This window comes from Nicotiana tabacum, chromosome 20 (genome assembly GCF_000715075.1).
Source record: "Nicotiana tabacum cultivar K326 chromosome 20, ASM71507v2, whole genome shotgun sequence".
In the NCBI taxonomy this organism is placed as follows: domain Eukaryota; kingdom Viridiplantae; phylum Streptophyta; class Magnoliopsida; order Solanales; family Solanaceae; genus Nicotiana; species Nicotiana tabacum.
In genome coordinates this window covers 86017-103424 of record NC_134099.1, presented here as the reverse complement: position 1 = coordinate 103424, position 17408 = coordinate 86017, and the positions used below count along the sequence as shown (strand labels likewise).

At 36.4% G+C, this 17408-nt stretch overlaps 1 protein-coding gene across 2 annotated transcripts; it reads left to right on the top strand.

Annotated features, from left to right (window-relative positions):
- The first annotated feature begins 1800 nt into the window (after positions 1–1800).
- On the top strand, positions 1801–6676 carry LOC107802403 (beta-glucuronosyltransferase GlcAT14A-like). 2 transcript variants are annotated; one of them, XM_075240704.1, is made up of 5 exons: positions 1801–2788; positions 4929–5004; positions 5089–5204; positions 5307–5830; positions 6472–6676. In XM_075240704.1, exons 1-4 carry the CDS (start codon positions 2287–2289, stop codon positions 5819–5821), a joined length of 1209 nt encoding a protein of 402 aa, XP_075096805.1. In that variant the 5' UTR covers positions 1801–2286; the 3' UTR covers positions 5822–5830; positions 6472–6676. The 2 variants fall into 2 exon arrangements, with proteins under 2 accessions (XP_075096805.1, XP_016481380.2); XM_016625894.2 differs by lacking the exon at positions 6472–6676 and having other exon boundaries at positions 5307–6333.
- The last annotated feature ends 10732 nt before the right edge of the window (positions 6677–17408 follow it).

Below are 17408 nucleotides of genomic sequence, written 5' to 3'. Positions count from 1 at the left end.
AAGTATAAATGCTAAAAAATTAATTGGATTACATTTGATATTACTGTATACAATTTACAAAAGATATTTGTCGTGTTAATAATAGAAAAGGTTTTAAGTATTATTTTTACGAAAAGAAAATGATGAATAACATTAATTGAAAAATACTGTCATGACATCGATCTTATTATTATCCATTCATGGCATTGAGATAGACTTTAAATCATTAACAATACATATCATAAATACAAATTTCACTAACTAAGAAGAATTTTAAGATGTTCCGTCAACAGAAAAAAAATGATTAAGAAATATACTAAATATATTGACGTTCTCATATGAACATAATAAATCAAACCAATCATAAAAAATAGAATATGACATTAAATACATTACTTTGATAATTCATGTTAGGTGATCCCATTCAAGGTTATAAATGTTTCAATGTCATAAACTAATTTGATTAGTCAAGCAAATTAAAATCTGTTTTTTTTTTCTTTCTTTTTGGTCCATACACTATTTCCCAAAATTGTTAAGATTGAATCACTCTTAATAATAGTAAAAGGATAGTATCATTTGTAAAAATTCCAAATTTCTCACTATTCCTCCTTCGATAATGGTGTTTACCAAAAAAGAAAAAGGGGGAACAATCAATATTTTTTTGAATTTATTTTTATTTAAGCATTCGATATTCATAACTCACTGATCAGACACCAAGCAAACCTGTTAAGGTAACTAAGGGCTCGTTTGGTATGAGGGATAAAAAATAATTAATTCCAGGATTAGAATTTGAGATAAGTTTATCTCGTGTTTGGTTGAAATAAAATTGTGGTATAATTAATCCCGAGATTGTAGTGTTTTTTATCCATATGGGAGAGTTGAATAACTAATCCCGATATAATTAATATTGGATCACTTGTTTCTCAACCAATCGATCCCTAAGGGGTAGGATATTCTGTATCAAGAAATCATCTATTGAAATTCGACGGGCTCGTTTGGTACGAGGGATAAGAGATAATTAATCCCGAGATTAAATTTGAGATTAATTCCATGATTAGAATTTGAGATGAGTTTATCTCGCGTTTGATTAGGATAAAATCATGGTATAATTAATCCTGAGATTGTAGTATTTTTTATCCATGTGGAAGGGTGGAATAACTAATCCCGGGATAATTAATATGGGATAACTTATTTCCCAACCAATCGACCCCTAAGGGGGCAAGATATTCTATATCAAGAAATCATCTATTGAAATCCGAATCGTTTGGTACGAGGGATAAGAGATAATTAATCCCGAGATTAGATTTGAGATGAGTTTATCGTATGTTTGGTTGGAATAAAATGGTGGTATGATTAATCCCGAGATTAATTATCTCAGGATTGTATTATTTTTTTATTCTCACGAGAGGATGAGATAACTAATCTCGATATAATTAATTACGTGATAACTTGTTTCCAACCGAACCCGAAAATGTCTAATTAAAATTGATGAAATGCCAAATATCTTATCATACCACTCGATGTTAGGCAGTGAGAATTCCAATTTATTTATAATTAAAAAAAAATATAAAGTTTATTTTAAGCTCCAACTCCCAAAGTTCTAACAAAAACCAAGACAAGAAAAGCAGATGAATAAATTTACCTGTGACAATAATAGAATATGTCTCAGATTCATCACACTCGAACGCGCTACTTAAGCACGTCATTCACACAGCTCTATCCAATCCTCCTTACCGTGTTCTCACGCTCTTATCTGCGAGTAATACAATCAAATCCTCTATTACAAATAGTACTATTTTTATTTGTATAGTTAAATAGATTAAAATAGGAATAATTAAAAAGAAGAAACTTTGCTTCCATTTCTGATCTTACTCTTTTCTTTGTTTCTCTTCTTCTTTTTAAACTTATATACCCACCTGCTTCAAACCCTAATCCTAAATCAGGAAAATTTCCACAATTTCCAGTTTTTTCCATATCAGAAAAATACTCTTGAGAGTAATTTTTTTCATGATATATACCATTTTGACAGTGAATTTGTCAGAAAAGTTTCTTGATTTGAGTGAAATATTTTCACTGTATCAAAGATCTCAAAAAACTCATTTTTTTTGAGATAAAATTCTTGATTTTGAGGAAATTTATTACTATTTCTTAAGGGGATCTCAAAAGAACCCATTTTTATCTAAAGATTCATAAACCCAATAATACCAAGAAATCGTTTTTTTCACAAAAAAATCCAACCCCAGATCAGAATTTTGGAAAAAGTTTCAATCTTGAAAATTTTCCAATTTTTTTTCCTCATGCTATAAGATGGGAGCTGAGAAAAAATGGCTATATGCACTGTTTTGTGCAGCCTTTGTATCATTTCTCATATTCTTGTCGTCAATTTCAGGTTTTAGCTCATCTTATTATGCATTTTCATTGCACAGGAGATTTGCTACTCCTGTGCATCACGGGCCGGGTCATCCCCCGGCCTTTGGATACTATATTTCAGGTGGAAGAGGTGATAGTGATAGGATTTTTAGGCTTTTATTAGCTGTGTATCATCCTAGGAATAGGTACTTGTTGCACATTGGTCTAGATGGGAGTGAAGAGGAAAGGCGAAAGCTCGGGATGTTAGTGAAATCTGTGCCTGCAATTCAGGCTTTTGGGAATGTAGATGTAGTTGGAAAGCCTGATCCAGTTACTTATATGGGTTCAACTAATATAGCAGCAATGCTTAGGGCGGTCGCGATTTTGTTGAAGATGGATGGTGGATGGGATTGGTTTGTTAATCTAAGTGCCTCTGATTATCCTTTGATTACTCAAGATGGTATGTATAGCTATTTCAGTTTTTGCTCCAGCTTAATTGGTTATTGTTTTGTTCATAATTGTGTTTATTTTTGACTAATTGATAAAGTAGAAGCTCATTATTGCTGAAAAGGTTCGCGGGTTTTTGAATTTTGAGACTTATAATTTTGCTTAAAGCTTCAATTTTTTGTCTTTATGGATGAGATAAGTTTCCATATAGGAGCTGTTTGTGGGGTTTGAATTTTGATTTAAGGTTCAGATATGAGCTGTCTTTTCTCTTTTTTTGAGCTGAGGGTCTATCGGAAACAACCTCAGGGTAGGGGTAAGGTCTATGTACACACCACCCTCCCTGGACTCCACTTGTGGGATTCAACTGGGTTGTTGTTGTTCAGATGTGAGCTGTGTGTGAAGATAGAGATTTTGAATTTTGGATCTCAATTTGTTGTATTATTGACTTATATTATGTTGCCAACTGGATTAGTGTCCAGTAGTGAAATTTGTCTCTAAGTGTAAGTTAGGTTTGTGGTTAACTTTCTGGATCAAGCTTATTCAACATGGAACATTGTGTTTTTCTGGTATAGGAGTGGTGATTAAAGTCAGAAACAATCTATTAATTAGTGTCCGTATAATTATATGACAGTTCTCATTCTTGTGATATTTCATGGTTTAGTTCTCTTTGGAATAACTAGTCAGGATAATTTGGTTGGATTTTGCATGTCCTGCTGGTAGTTCTGCTCTGCTCCTCTAATGAGATGTTGGCAACTCCCGTTCACTCAAAATAAGATGACACGATAATTGTAATAATACAACAACAACAACAACAACGACCCAGTATAATCCCACAAGTGGGGTCTGGGGAGGGTAATATGTACGCAGACCTTACCCCTACCCCGAAGGGTAGAGAGGCTGTTTCCAGGAGACCCTCGGCTCAAAAAAGCAATAGGAGATAATTGTAATAATCTGAATAAATTTTCAGAAAAACCAGTTAATTTGCAGCAAGAGTTTCAGTGCCATTTTGACTTTATTTGCTGACTATTATCCCTATATTAAAGCTATCAAAACTAAGCTAGAGTTTGTTTTCTTTCCCTAGCTCTTTGGTGAACGAAGGATGTAAAAATTTACATGTCCTTATTTGCTAAAAGTTGGTGGTAGGCCTATATCTTGTGATGGAAGTTTCGTTTTTGTCACTCGTGTCAATTTAAATATCTGTAATGCACCTAATTGTAGAAGGCATGTGAAGAAAAGTAATTTGCCAAATAACTAATTAGACATAAGTTCTAAAAGTAGCTTTATTTATATGATGATAATTCAATGTCAAAAGACCTGCCAAGTGCATAACACTAGTCTCGATTGGTTCTTGCTAATGGTTCATTTTGAGCTTGTGTAATCGCTGAAAAGAAAGTCATAACTTTCGCAAACAGGAATCAAGCCCAGTTGAATATTCCCAAATATCTTTGAGATTGAGGCTCGGTTGATTGATCTATTGATTAAAAGAAAAGGGGATAAAATTAAAATTCCTGAAAATTTCCTGAACTATTTGGATGAGAAGGGGATAAAATAGTACTCCTTCCATTTCAGTTTGTGTGACGTTGTCTGACTCGGCAGAGTTTAAGAAAAAAAGACTTGAAATTTGTGGTCCTAAAAGCGTAAAGGTAAAAGCTTTGTTAGGTCATATGGCTATAAAACTTCTAATTAAGGGTAAAACGAAAAATCTAAAGTTAATTGTTTCCAAATATAGAAATGTGTCATTCTTCTTGAAACGGACTAATAAGGAAAGTGTGTCACATAAATTGGAACGGAGGGAGTAATTCCTCGTTTTTTGGTGGGATGGGATGGTCGTGGAGGATAGTAGGGTGTAGAATAGGTTTAAAAAATTGTATAATGTCTTTTAGTAACAGGTTTTGAATGTGCGATTTAGGAAGAAAGGACATGCGATTGTGCTTAATTAAATGACCATTATAGTCTGCTGATATATGCTGAGTGATAAGGATTGACCACCAGTTCTATGTCTAATCGAAAATTTGCCTAGTTTACAAATTTTGATACTAGCTCCTGCTTGCCTTCATAATGATTGCATAGTATCTGTTTATTGACATCCTTGCTCATTTTTTCTGACTGCGACATTGTTTCTGACTGCGACATTGTTTCTGCTCTGCTTTCAGACTTATCTCATGTCCTCTCATCTGTTAGTAGAGACCTAAATTTCATTGATCACACCAGCGACCTTGGATGGAAAGAGTAGGCAAAATCTTGTTTTCAAATTTTTTTATTACATATATGTCCAAAAACTTGAACAATTTTTTTTCGTTTAATGAATTGTAGGGGTCAACGTATAAAGCCCATTGTAGTTGATCCAGGGCTTTACCTAGCACGGAAGACGCAAATTTTTTATGCGACCGAAAAGCGGCCGTTGCCTGAGGCTTTCCAAGTTTTTACTGGTAGAGTTCTTCACATTCATATTACTATCTGATGGATTTATAGATTACGTATTTATTTTTTGAATTGATGACTAATTGATATACTTATTTATTCAATTACAGGCTCTCCTTGGGTTATCTTGAGCCGACCATTTCTCGAGTTCTGTGTTTTTGGATGGGACAACCTTCCAAGAACCCTTCTAATGTATTTTACTAATGCAGTATTGTCACAAGAAGTTTATTTCCATTCCGTTGTTTGCAATTCACCGGAGTTTAAGAATACGACAGTTAATAGTGACATGAGATATATGGTGTGGGATAATCCCCCTAAGATGGAGCCCCTCTTCCTTAACACTTCAGATTACGATCTTATGGCGCAAAGTGGAGCTGCATTTGCTAGACAGTTTAATAACGACGAGGCGGTACTTGACATGATTGATCAGAATATCCTTAAACGTAGCCATAATAGAGTCACCCCAGGCGCGTGGTGCACTGGTCGAAAGAGTTGGAGGATGGATCCTTGTTCGCGATGGGGTGATGTCAACATTTTAAAGCCTGGACCTCAAGTGAAAAACTTAGAGGATTCTGTACAAAGACTGCTTCAAGATTTAAGCTCACAATCAAATCAATGTAGATGACGAGCAAAAGTACGACTTGAATGTCCATTATCTCTACTGGCTCTGAGTGATGACCAGGTTTGCGTACTTTCAGCTTAGATGCATTTTTGGTTGACATTCTTTTTTGGGAGATTCGTTCTAGTTATCGGCTTCTTTAGTGTTCACTTTGAGATTGCAAGTTGAAAAAGCATTGACATTGGGCTGTGGCATTCATACGAATTAGTTGTAGAGCCACCATATACGGTCTCCCAGCGCAATAAGAGGAATCTCCCACTGTACCACATTTATAGTTTTCATTTTTTAAGGCATTAATGAGTATTCACATTTTCTAGTACATGTACGCCGTTTGAGGTTTATCATTACTTGACATTGTGTTATATGCAGTCTAATTAGATCCATTGAGGTTTATGTGAACCAAGTCATCGTACATTTTCGTCGTTTTCAGGTTGGTAGCTATGCTTTGTTCTATAGAAGTCTGGTAAAATGCTATCTAAAGTAACTATTTTTGGATGTTTGAGCGATTCGTTTGGTCTTTTCTTTTTGTGGGTTATAGATGATCTAATCCTTTTTTGTGTATCTTATTTTTTTTTTCTTGATTTAGAGAAGTTCTGTATGTGTGTTGATAGTGAATAAACTTATAAGCTATCAACAATAGATTGATACAATTACAGGTATTTGGGATAACGGAGATTACCTGTCTATCGGAAATAGCCTCTCGACCTTTAAGGTGGGGTTAAAGTCTGCGTACACACTATCCTCTCCAGACCCGTTTGTGGGATTACACTGTATTTGTTGTTGTTGTTGGATAACGGAGATTACCTACCAAGGGTTAGACGGATGAGAATAAATCATATAACACTTGAGAATTTTTTTCAAGTCCTAATAGGTCTGATTTTTTTTCTTGTTTTTGCTAATATCCTCCTCCCTCGGAAGAGTAATAAGCTATATAATTTAAAGTGACAAAAGTTAGTTTAGTGACATTTGTAAAAATAACCATAATTTAAATGACCATTTGAAAAATTAACCTTTGAGTTCCCGTTGCTTTTAAATTTTAAGAAACTACAAAATATGCCGGTCATACTAACTTGGGATTGAGACATAGTTGTCGACTCCATTAAACTAACATCCTACATAAATAATGTCCTTATCATATGTTGGGTACTCCTTCGTAGTAGCGTAGCCACATGTATTTAAGGGGTCTCAATTGACACCCCTTCGGCAAATTACATTGTATAATCGGGTAAAATATTTTTTATTTATATAATACTATGAACCTCATGAGCGTTTCTCACACAGAAGAAAAAAAAAGAATTAAAGAAAAAAAGAAGGGAAAAATAGTTTATGAAAGCAACATTCAAAGAGTTAAAAGTGTTAAACTAAACCGAATACAGAAGCAAAAGGACAATTTAATAGGAGAAATTGGATGAGACATAAAAATGCGACTAATAAATCACATTTAATGAGGTATAAATCAAATTTTATGAACACGAATTATTAGTATATTTCTAAATGCGACTCATAAATTGCATTTAGGAACGCGACCGATAAATTGCAACTTATAAATCACATGTATCGACTTTTAAATCGCCTACTTTATTACGATTCCTCTATTAAATGGCAAAAGGTCAGCATTGGATCAAAGTCATCACTTATGTTTAACCTAGAGAATTAATAGTCCATTAACTATTCAAAACGTAGAAATAGCACGGGCTGGCCAATTTTCGGACTGGTCATTCAAAAATAACTAGCGTTTGCCAAGTTATTGAAAAATAGTCACTATTTTGCTGCAATAGAGACCGGTCCAGCATAAAATACTGGAGTTCGGTGCACCTGTATATGAACTTCCAGCATATTATGCAAGAACTCCAACATACGGAAAGTTCCAGCATAATATACTGGAGATTCGAGCACTTGTGTATGAACTTCCAGCATATTATACCGGACCGATATACTTTGCCGGAACTCCAGTATATTATGCTGGAGTTATAGTATACTTATGCTGGAACTCCATTATATTATGCTGGAGTTCCAGTATACTTATCCTGGAACTCCAGTATACTTATCCTGGAACTCCAGTATAATATCCTGGAGTTCAAGTATACTTATGCTGGAACTCCAGCATAATATACTGGCGTATTTTCCGGATTTTGAACAGTGTTTTCGCTCAGATTTATTTTTACATGAAAAGTGGCAAAATTTCGATTACTTTTGCAAGCGTGGCTATTTTTGAATGACCACTTGTAAATCTGGCTATTTTTGAATTTCTCCCATTCAAAACATGTGCACATACTGTCCAAATGCGATTTGTATGTCACTAATTTAGAGCCCGTTTGAATTAGCTGACTGTAAATAGCTGATAAGCTTAAAGTACTGAAAAGTATTTTTAAGTGCTGAAACTGATTTTTTGAATAAGCATTTACGTGTTTGGATAGACAATGCTGAAACTGATAATAAGCAGTTGATGTGTTTGGTAAAAAAGTGTTGATAAGTTGTTCTTTTATTAAAATGGCTAAAATATCCTTAATTTTTTTTTGGTAACTAAATTATTTTATTAATCACCAAGTAGCAATTACAAAGCTATAGCATAGTTAGCACAACTTGCTATTCTTCTCTATACTCATCTTACTATACTACCTAGAAACATAGGCTATACACAAAAGGTTTGTTTCTAGGAGTGACTCTAACACTAACTATGTAGGCTATTTCCTTTGAAATCTGCTCCCATATTCTGTTTTTCTTCTCAAAAATACGTCTACTTCTCTCTATCCATATGTGGTAAGCTACTTCTGCATATACACTCTAAACACCTGCACATGTTGAGTTTTCCCTTTAGCTTCAGAAATTGACCATTTTAGGAACTGCTGCCAATTGCCAACTCCCAGAAATTGCCTACTAAGCTAACTACACATTTTACTCCATACTTGAGTAATATATTCACATTGCCCAAACAAATGATCTCTCGTTTCCACTTCTTTTTTGCACATTACACATTCTGTATCAACATTAATCTTCCAGTTTGCTAGCTTGTCAGATGCTATCAGTCTTCCCTGTATCATGAGCCACATTATAAACTTTGCCTTTGGCCTTGCTGCATTGTGAAACATCAATGACTTCCATTCCATCCTTCTGTAGTCACCAAGCAAATGAAGGTATATTTGTCTGATTATGCTTTTTTTTCCTGGTTTGGTAAAAACTGCCTAGCTTCCAGTACAGTATGTGCCTCAATTACTTTCCTTACCATCCAACATGCTTGCTGCGATATTGACATTGTACTCATTTGCTGATTCTTGATATAGTAAGTATGAATCCAGCGGATCCACAACTTGTCTTGTTTATGAGCTAGATCCCAGTAGGTTTTTGCAATAGCCCTTGTTCTACAATTTCAGATTAACTATATTAAGTCCACCTCCTCCCTTGGGTAAACAAACTTTATCCCAGACTATCAAAGCCTTCTTTGTAATCTCATTTGCCCCAGACCAGACATAAGACCTACATATCCCCTCTATCAATTTAATCACCTTTGTTGGTAGGATAAACAGTTGTGCCCAAAAAGCCTGAATCCCAAACAGTACACTTTGGACTAACTGAACTCTTCCTGCATATGATAGAGTCTTAGCAGTCCAAGAAGTAATCCTGTCAAGACCCAAAAATCCCTCCGAAGGAGTCGTGATGGCAGCTAGTCTCTAAACTAGGTAAGCCTAACATAAACTGAAATAACGTTGATATTTACTAACTTTAAATTAAATTACTCTGAACAAATTACAATTCCCAAAATTGGTGGTACAAGTCACAAGCCTTTCTAATAATAGTTATACAAAATAAATACATCACTGTTCCAAAACAAAAAGGAACAAATGGAAATAAGTACAAATGAAGGTGACTCTGAGGCCTGTGAACATTACTGTAGCAGGTTTACCTTGAGTTTCCACCGCAACGACCCGCACAACTACTACCGATCAAATACCTGTCGCGCCCCCTTTTTCCTCCACGGAAATCAGGTTCATGACACTTTGGGACATGGGACAACTCTTTTCCTTTTGGGAAGAGGTTTGCAATCTTGAAGAGTCGTCACCTAATGATTTTTTAAGGTGCGTTAGGGCACCTATAGGGTTCATCTACAACTACGTTTACTAACCAGAGATAGGGTAAGAGCTTGAATTATTCTAAAGGAAGGTGTTAGGCACCCATCAGGATCCACTAGTGTGGTTCCCGTCCAGGCAATTTTTTTGTGAATTTGTGCAATTAGCAAATAGACAAGTAGGGCTCAAATAATAGGGGATTTAAGTCAAGATACACAAGAGTTTGGAAACAATTATTGAAAGACGAAATTTTGAAAAGAGTTACAATCTAAAGTATGCTTATGAATGTAAAGGGGTGTCCTAGGTTTGTCTGTAACATGGATCACATCAATTCAACACCCGATATGATACTCCTCAAAAGAGGGGCTACATGTGATATTAGCACACTGGTCATCATATCCATATATACCCTTTCCCGCCCCGTAAAGGTAATTAAGCGAAGATTGGTCTCAACTCTTATTGCATGTCGTTACCTGTCCTTTCCTATCAGTCCCAGAGGAATTTAGGACTACTATTCCTATAAGGAGGGGGTTCTAGGAAGGCTCAATTATACCTCCACAAAGAATGCACATAAATAGCATGACTCATACACAGTTAAGGTATGAATTTAAAAATCCTAAAGCAGGGTGTTTAAGTTGTTGAAGCATAACCAAATTTATTACATGACTAAGATAAGAAGTCCGAATCAGGCCTGCCTGCTGGTTGTAATAGTTAATAATTAAACAAAGGTAGTTCCAGTTTTATTCAGGTTATTACCTAAGGCTTGCCTAGGCATAAAACAATGCAGTATTGGTTCCGAATCATTAAGACGGTATGAAGATTATTTTTATTACCTAAAACGTGATGTTCTAGGTGTTCAACACATAGAATTATTGCCAGTTGATTGTAAAAACTGAGTAAAATTATTTTATTCCTTTTTATGCATTCATAGCTAGCCTAAGAAAATGTAAATGAAATCCTAAAGACATGGTATCTAATGTACAAAGTTGCAGAATGATGCAGAATCCTAAGCATGATTTCTATATGCACAAATATTACAGCGTTTAAACATGATTTCCAGAATATGCAGAAATGATATGTTTGTTAGTGTTGTTTATCCTAAAACAGGATCTCTAAGTGTGCGTGGCAGTAGGAACATGATCGCAAACACTCCGGTTATTAACATAATTAATGCAGGATTTTATAAGTGATGTGACAGTGAAATGGACATGCTGAAAATAGTAAGCGTAAGTCCTAGGAAACATGATCTCTAATGCATGAAATGAGTCCTAAGCATGGTTTCTATTGCGCAAGTAGGAATATAAACCTAATAACATGTTTTCTACCCCTTTTGATAGCTAAAACATGCATAGTCACCCCTTCCCTTTTCACTATTCATCCCCAGAGTTGTTTACAAATTATTACAAACCATGTGATTGACTTACAAAATAAAAATGTAAAAATAAGAAGTTACAACCATATGAAGCCTGATTCTGACTTCCTCTCTGAGTTATGTAATAAACCACCTCAAATGCCAATATTGTTCCAAAGCCTTCTCATATCTGGGGTGTCAGAGTTCCCTAAGGACCTCAAGGGATCTCGGGCAGTGCTCACACCTAGATTGTATAACCAAGAGAGTAAGTGCAATGTGGAAAGGCCAGCTTTCATGTGTCCAAGTTCAGAGAGAGCTCAAGGATCCCAAGGCAAGGCTCACACAAAAGGGGCATAACATAGTATTCTAAGAGTATTGTGAGAGTGATTGACATAGTTTGAAAAAGAGTTTGTGTAAAACTGGGCTGTCAACTCCATTTTTGAAAGCAATCAGTAACAGAGATGATTGAAAGCAGTGGTAGGAGTAAACAAAACTCAAACACCTCAAGAGGGGTCACACACACAGAATTAGTAGCCACCCACGGGGGTCAAGGGATTTGGGGATACATAGACATTTGTTAGTAAGCACATAACCCTAGCAGAGGTTTGGTCTGGACATGCGCAACAATAGCAAATACTGGTATAATCACAAACCGGCCAAAAGAACATAAACACATGAAAGGGATAGGGGTTTGGAATTCATAAGATAGCAAGTACACAATAAGCGATTGACAAAGTATGCCTTAAAACACACACATGGGAGTTCATTAATCTAAAAGGGAAGGGGAAACATTACAACATGCTGGTAATGTAACTTAACAGAACCACAAGCAGAAGTAGACCAAAAATGAAAGAAGCAGAAACAAATAAGGAAGCATGTTATTGTTGGAGCTTTAAAATTAAACTAGGACATACTAGTCAAAGAAGCAAAGTGCAGAAAAGTAAAGCGAGTAGAATTCCACAGTCTAGCCTTGGCTTTCAGCCGGCTAGACAAGTAGTAGCACAAGTAGCAGAGAAAGAAGAGAGAGTTTGAGTGTGTAAGTGTATGTTCTAAACTAAATTGTTCTTGTCTTGTTAATGAAAGCATTAAGGTATTTATAGCTTTGAAAATAAGTGGAAAATAAGGTAACAAATATTGACTGATCATATCATAGAAACAATACAAACTAGAATCAATTAAAGACTCGGACTCCCTTTAATTAGGGAGTCATAGTTCAAACGGGTACAAGTTGTATCAAATAAGGAAAATAATTGTTTGCAAGACTGATTTTGCCATAATATGAATAGTAAAAGCATGATGCATGTAATAAGGACTAAGTATAGAATATTTTCAAGTAAGGAAAGTATAATAACAGTATATTGGGCACATAAACAGGCAGATTACAAATTGACTTTGAAAATTAGTTCAAAGAATCACGGATGAGATTGAAAATCACATGGAATCAGTACTGTCCAAGGAAAGTATCACAACAGTAAGGAAGTAATTTTCGAAAATCAATATAGAGTTACAAGGAAAATACACAGAATCAAAGGTGTAGACATAATGAGATCATACAGAATCACCATAAATTGTGTGAGCAATTAGTAAAGCAAATGGTCGGACATATAAATAACACGATTTCGGACAAAATATCAAAGAAACCTTAAGAACAAATCAAAATGAGAAGCACAAGAGCATATAGAACACACATAAAGCCCAAAAGGTTCGTAATAATCATGCAAACACACTGCAAATAAATTCAAACTTCAAATCGAACCCAGAAGTATTAGGTTTTCTCGACAAAAAATGAATCGAGCCAAAAGGAAAGACTCAGGTAGCGTTTAAACATACTAAAATCACAGTAACCAGAAAGAAATCGTTTTTTGCAAAAAAAAAGGTTTTGAAACCCTAGTTTGGAAAAATAGAGAACTGTTCGAAATCGTAGAAACATTTTTAGGAAAACAAGTGAAAACCTTAAGAATCCCATAGATCTATCACAGATCTAAAAAGATCAGAGGATTTTAGCTAGGTTTTTCAAAGAAATAAAAGAGACGATGAAAAGATCGGTTAAAACCCATGGATTCATCTAATTCTAAGACAGATCTTAAAAAAAATAAAAGATCTCAAGAGCTAGGGTTTTAGAGAACCCAGAGAGGACGAGAAACATTAGATCGTTACCGGTTTTAGCCGGAAAAGCCGTGGATCTGACTCGAACAACCATGGATGGTCGGAAAAAGACCATAGATAGAAGTTGAGCAAGGACTGGACCAGATATCTTCGAGATCAGTCCATATAATCACACAAGCGGGCCACCAGGGGACGTAGGAGACTAGTACACGTCTCACACAACCATGGGAGTTCATGGATTGGGTGGGGGTTGAAGGGGATTAGGGTGGATTTGGGTGGCGGCGGCTAGGTTTTGAGTGAAGTTGCAGAGAGAACTGGAGAGGAAGGGGATTCAAGGGCGGCGGGTTGGTGAGAATGATTTAGGTTAGGGTGGTCGTTTGGGATAAAAAAGGTAACGATGAACGGTGGCCGTTGATCTCTGTGATCAACGGCCAGGATGAGAAGGGGTCTGGGTCGGGTAAGATTTAACTGGGTCAGAGGCGGGTTTTAATTAGAAATTGGGCCGGGGAATTGGGGCTTGATTTGGTTATAATTGAATGCCAAATGTGACTACGATTTAAATAGCCACTTTTCCCTTTTTAATTTATAAAAATAGCAAATAGTTTTCTGAAAATAAATTCAAAGTACTAAAATTATTTTTAATACATAATTAACAATTTAAAAATATAAGATCCCAATTTTATGAATATAAAATACAATTAAACATTAAAATGACTAATATTGCAATTATGTGCAATTTAGCTTACAAATACTAAATGAAATTGTAAAAATATGTAAAAAATTATTTTAGCCATATTCTGGCATAAATAAAAATCCAGTAGATGAATTATCAAAATATTAATTTTGGAAATAATTACTGGAATTTTACGGATAAAAAGGGGGAAATAAATTAGTTAAAAACCTTTAAAAATATGAAAAAATAATAAAACCCTTGTACATGCTTATATATGCATACATATACTGTTTTGAAGGTATTTCACATGTTGAAAATATATAAGGAAAAATTGGGTATCAACAATACTTGGATCTGTACACAAAAATATACAGAAATGTAGTATGAGCATACCACAACGGTGCCTAGTAAGTATCAAGACTAACCTTGGTAGGGTAGTGACGAGGAACAATCCAAACACCTACTGGTCAAATAAATTGAACAAGATTTGATCATAAAGTATCAATTTAAAAATGACATAGTAATATCAACGGCAGGGAAATGTCACGACCCTAAATACTGGTCGTGATGGCGCCTATCACATTATTAGGCAAGCCAACCAATCAACTAACCACGACCCATTTTCCATAAAGATTTAAACCATTTTCTAACGCAAGTTTTAAATATTGAAGTCATTATAAGCGTTAAAACAACAGAAATATGCGGAAGGTCAAAACAACAATAACTACATAGCCCCAACAATCCGGTGTCACGAGTCTAGAGCCTCTAATACAAGTCTGAATACCTAATACATCAATAGCCTAGGAAATGTGAAAAGATAATAAGATAAGAGGGAGAGAACAGGGCTGCGGACGCCATGCAGCTACCTCGAAGTCTCCATCAAATACTGAAACAGTTGGAAGCCCTCACTCGGCCGCTCGGGCACCTGGATCTGCACACAAGGTGCAGGGAGTAACGTGAGTATGCCAACTCAGTAAGTAACTAGAGTAAATAAGGACTGAAAGCAGTGACGAGCAGTTCAAAAATATATAACTAGATAATCAACAAAATATCAGGTCATCTTTACAGTTTAAAATCAATTTTCGTTATAAAATCACATTTCCAGTTTAAACATTTGGAATCAAATACTTAGTGGTATTATCAAACAGAGGCTTATTTAATAGAAGAGTGAAATCAGTGAAAATATCATAACAAGGCCTCTCGGGCAAGGTCACTCAGAATATGGCCCCTCGGGCAGCCTCTCAGTCACTCGTGACTCGACTCTTATCACACAGTACTCACTCTCAACACTCGGCTCTTTAGTATCTCATAATAATAGAAATCATAGTAACCGCTGCGGCATGCAGCCCGATCTATAATTTATAGTCAACTACACTCACTGGGGGTGTACAGACTCCGGAGGGGCTCCTACAACCCAAGCGTCAAATTGTTGCGGCGCGTAGCCCGAACCAATATACATATTTTTGCGGCGTGCAGCCCGATCCAGTGTATATATCACTGCGGCGTGCAGCCCGATCCATAATATATACATATCATATCCTCACTATTAGGTTCTCAACCTCTCTCAGTCATTAACCTCACAGCCTCTCGGGCACAACAATAGAAATTAGGGAACTCAACCCAAACAGTCCTCACAATTAGAAGTAGAGTAATAAAACCAATATTGATCATTTAAACGGGTAAAACAAGACCGAGGATATGCTTCTAGTAAGTAAAGTGAGGAAAAATAGTCAAAATGCTCATAAGGGTTTCTACAGGTTGGCACAAGGCCCTAAACATGGCATACAGCCCATAATACAGCATAAATATCCAAAATACGAAATAATATAATGTTTCCAACTCAAATACGCGGCTCAATAGTCGCTACAGGATGGACCAAGTCACAATCTCTACTGGTGCATGCCCACATGCTCGTCACCTAGCATGTGCGTCACCGCGTTTATCAAAAAACAAGTTAAATATCGGGGTTTTGTACCCTCAGTTCCAGATTTACGATGGTTACTTACCCCAAACCGGTGAAAATACTACTCTGTGATGCCTTTGCCCCACGAATCGGCCTCCACGCGCATCAAATCTATCCAAAATCAGAACGAGGATGTCAAAATATGCCAAGGGAACGAAGCCCAAGCGAAAACAATCAATAAATGTCACAAATCCCGAAATTACCAAAACCCTGCCCCCGGGCTCACGTCTCGAAATTTAATTTTTTTTACATCAATAGATTCCTCGTCTCCCCACGAGTTCATACATATCAAGAACACTAAAATCGAAGTCCAAATAACCCCTCAAATCCTCAATTTAAAGCCTCTTAAACTCAAGCCCTAATCCTCCATTTTAGCCCTCTAATTCCTTTAATTTCAACCTTAATCCATGAAATACTACCATAGAAATGTGCTTTAGGTCCAACAATCCTTATCTTACGAAGTTCCCTTGAAATCCCTCTTCCAAATCTCCCAAAAAGCTCCAAGCCGAAGTCCTAAAATGGTGAAATAACTCAATTTCGCGAAATGGAATAACTTATATGTTATGCCCAGGCATTTTCGCATCTGCGACTCTCCAACCGCTTCTGCGGTACCACAGTTACGGTCATGCCTCCACTTCTATGGATATCACTTAAAGTCTCAAAATCACATCTGCGATAGTCCATCCGCACCTGCGCCTCACACCGCATCTGCGGTTCCTGGAAAAATCTCAATACTCCGCATCTGCGGTTCGTCTTTCGTACCTGCGGCTTCGCAGATGCGGACCATCAACCGCATTTGCGGCTCCTGATGAATCCCTTGAAAAACCGCTTCTGCAGCTCCTCTCCCGCACGTACGGCGCCGCACCTGCGGTCCCCCAAACCGCAGGTGCGAAAACACCAGAAGCAACAAAGTTCTGCACTTTCACAAGTCTCAAACCATCCCGTTAACCTTCCGAAATCACCCTGAGGCCCCCGGGACCTCAACCAAAACTAGAAACATAACTTAATACCTTATACAAACTTGTTCCAATCATCAAAACACTTCAAACAACATCAAATCAATTAAAACACCTCGGATTCAAGCCTAAGCTTCTAAAATCTTACGAATTCCGTTTTTGATCAAAAACCCGATCAAACCACGTCCGAATGACCTGAAAATTTACACACACATCCCAAATGACACGATGGAGCTACTGAAACTCTTGAAATTCCATTCCGACCCCTATATCAAAATCTCGCCTATCAACCGAAAATCGCCAAAATATCAGCTTTGCCAATTCAAGCCTAAATCTACTACGGACCTCCAAAATTCATTCCGATCGCGTTCCTAAGCCACAAATCACCTCCCAAAGCTAAATGAACCACCGGAACTCACATCCGAGCCTTCTAATATATAAATCAACATCCAGTTGACTTTTCCAACTTAAAATCCCTTA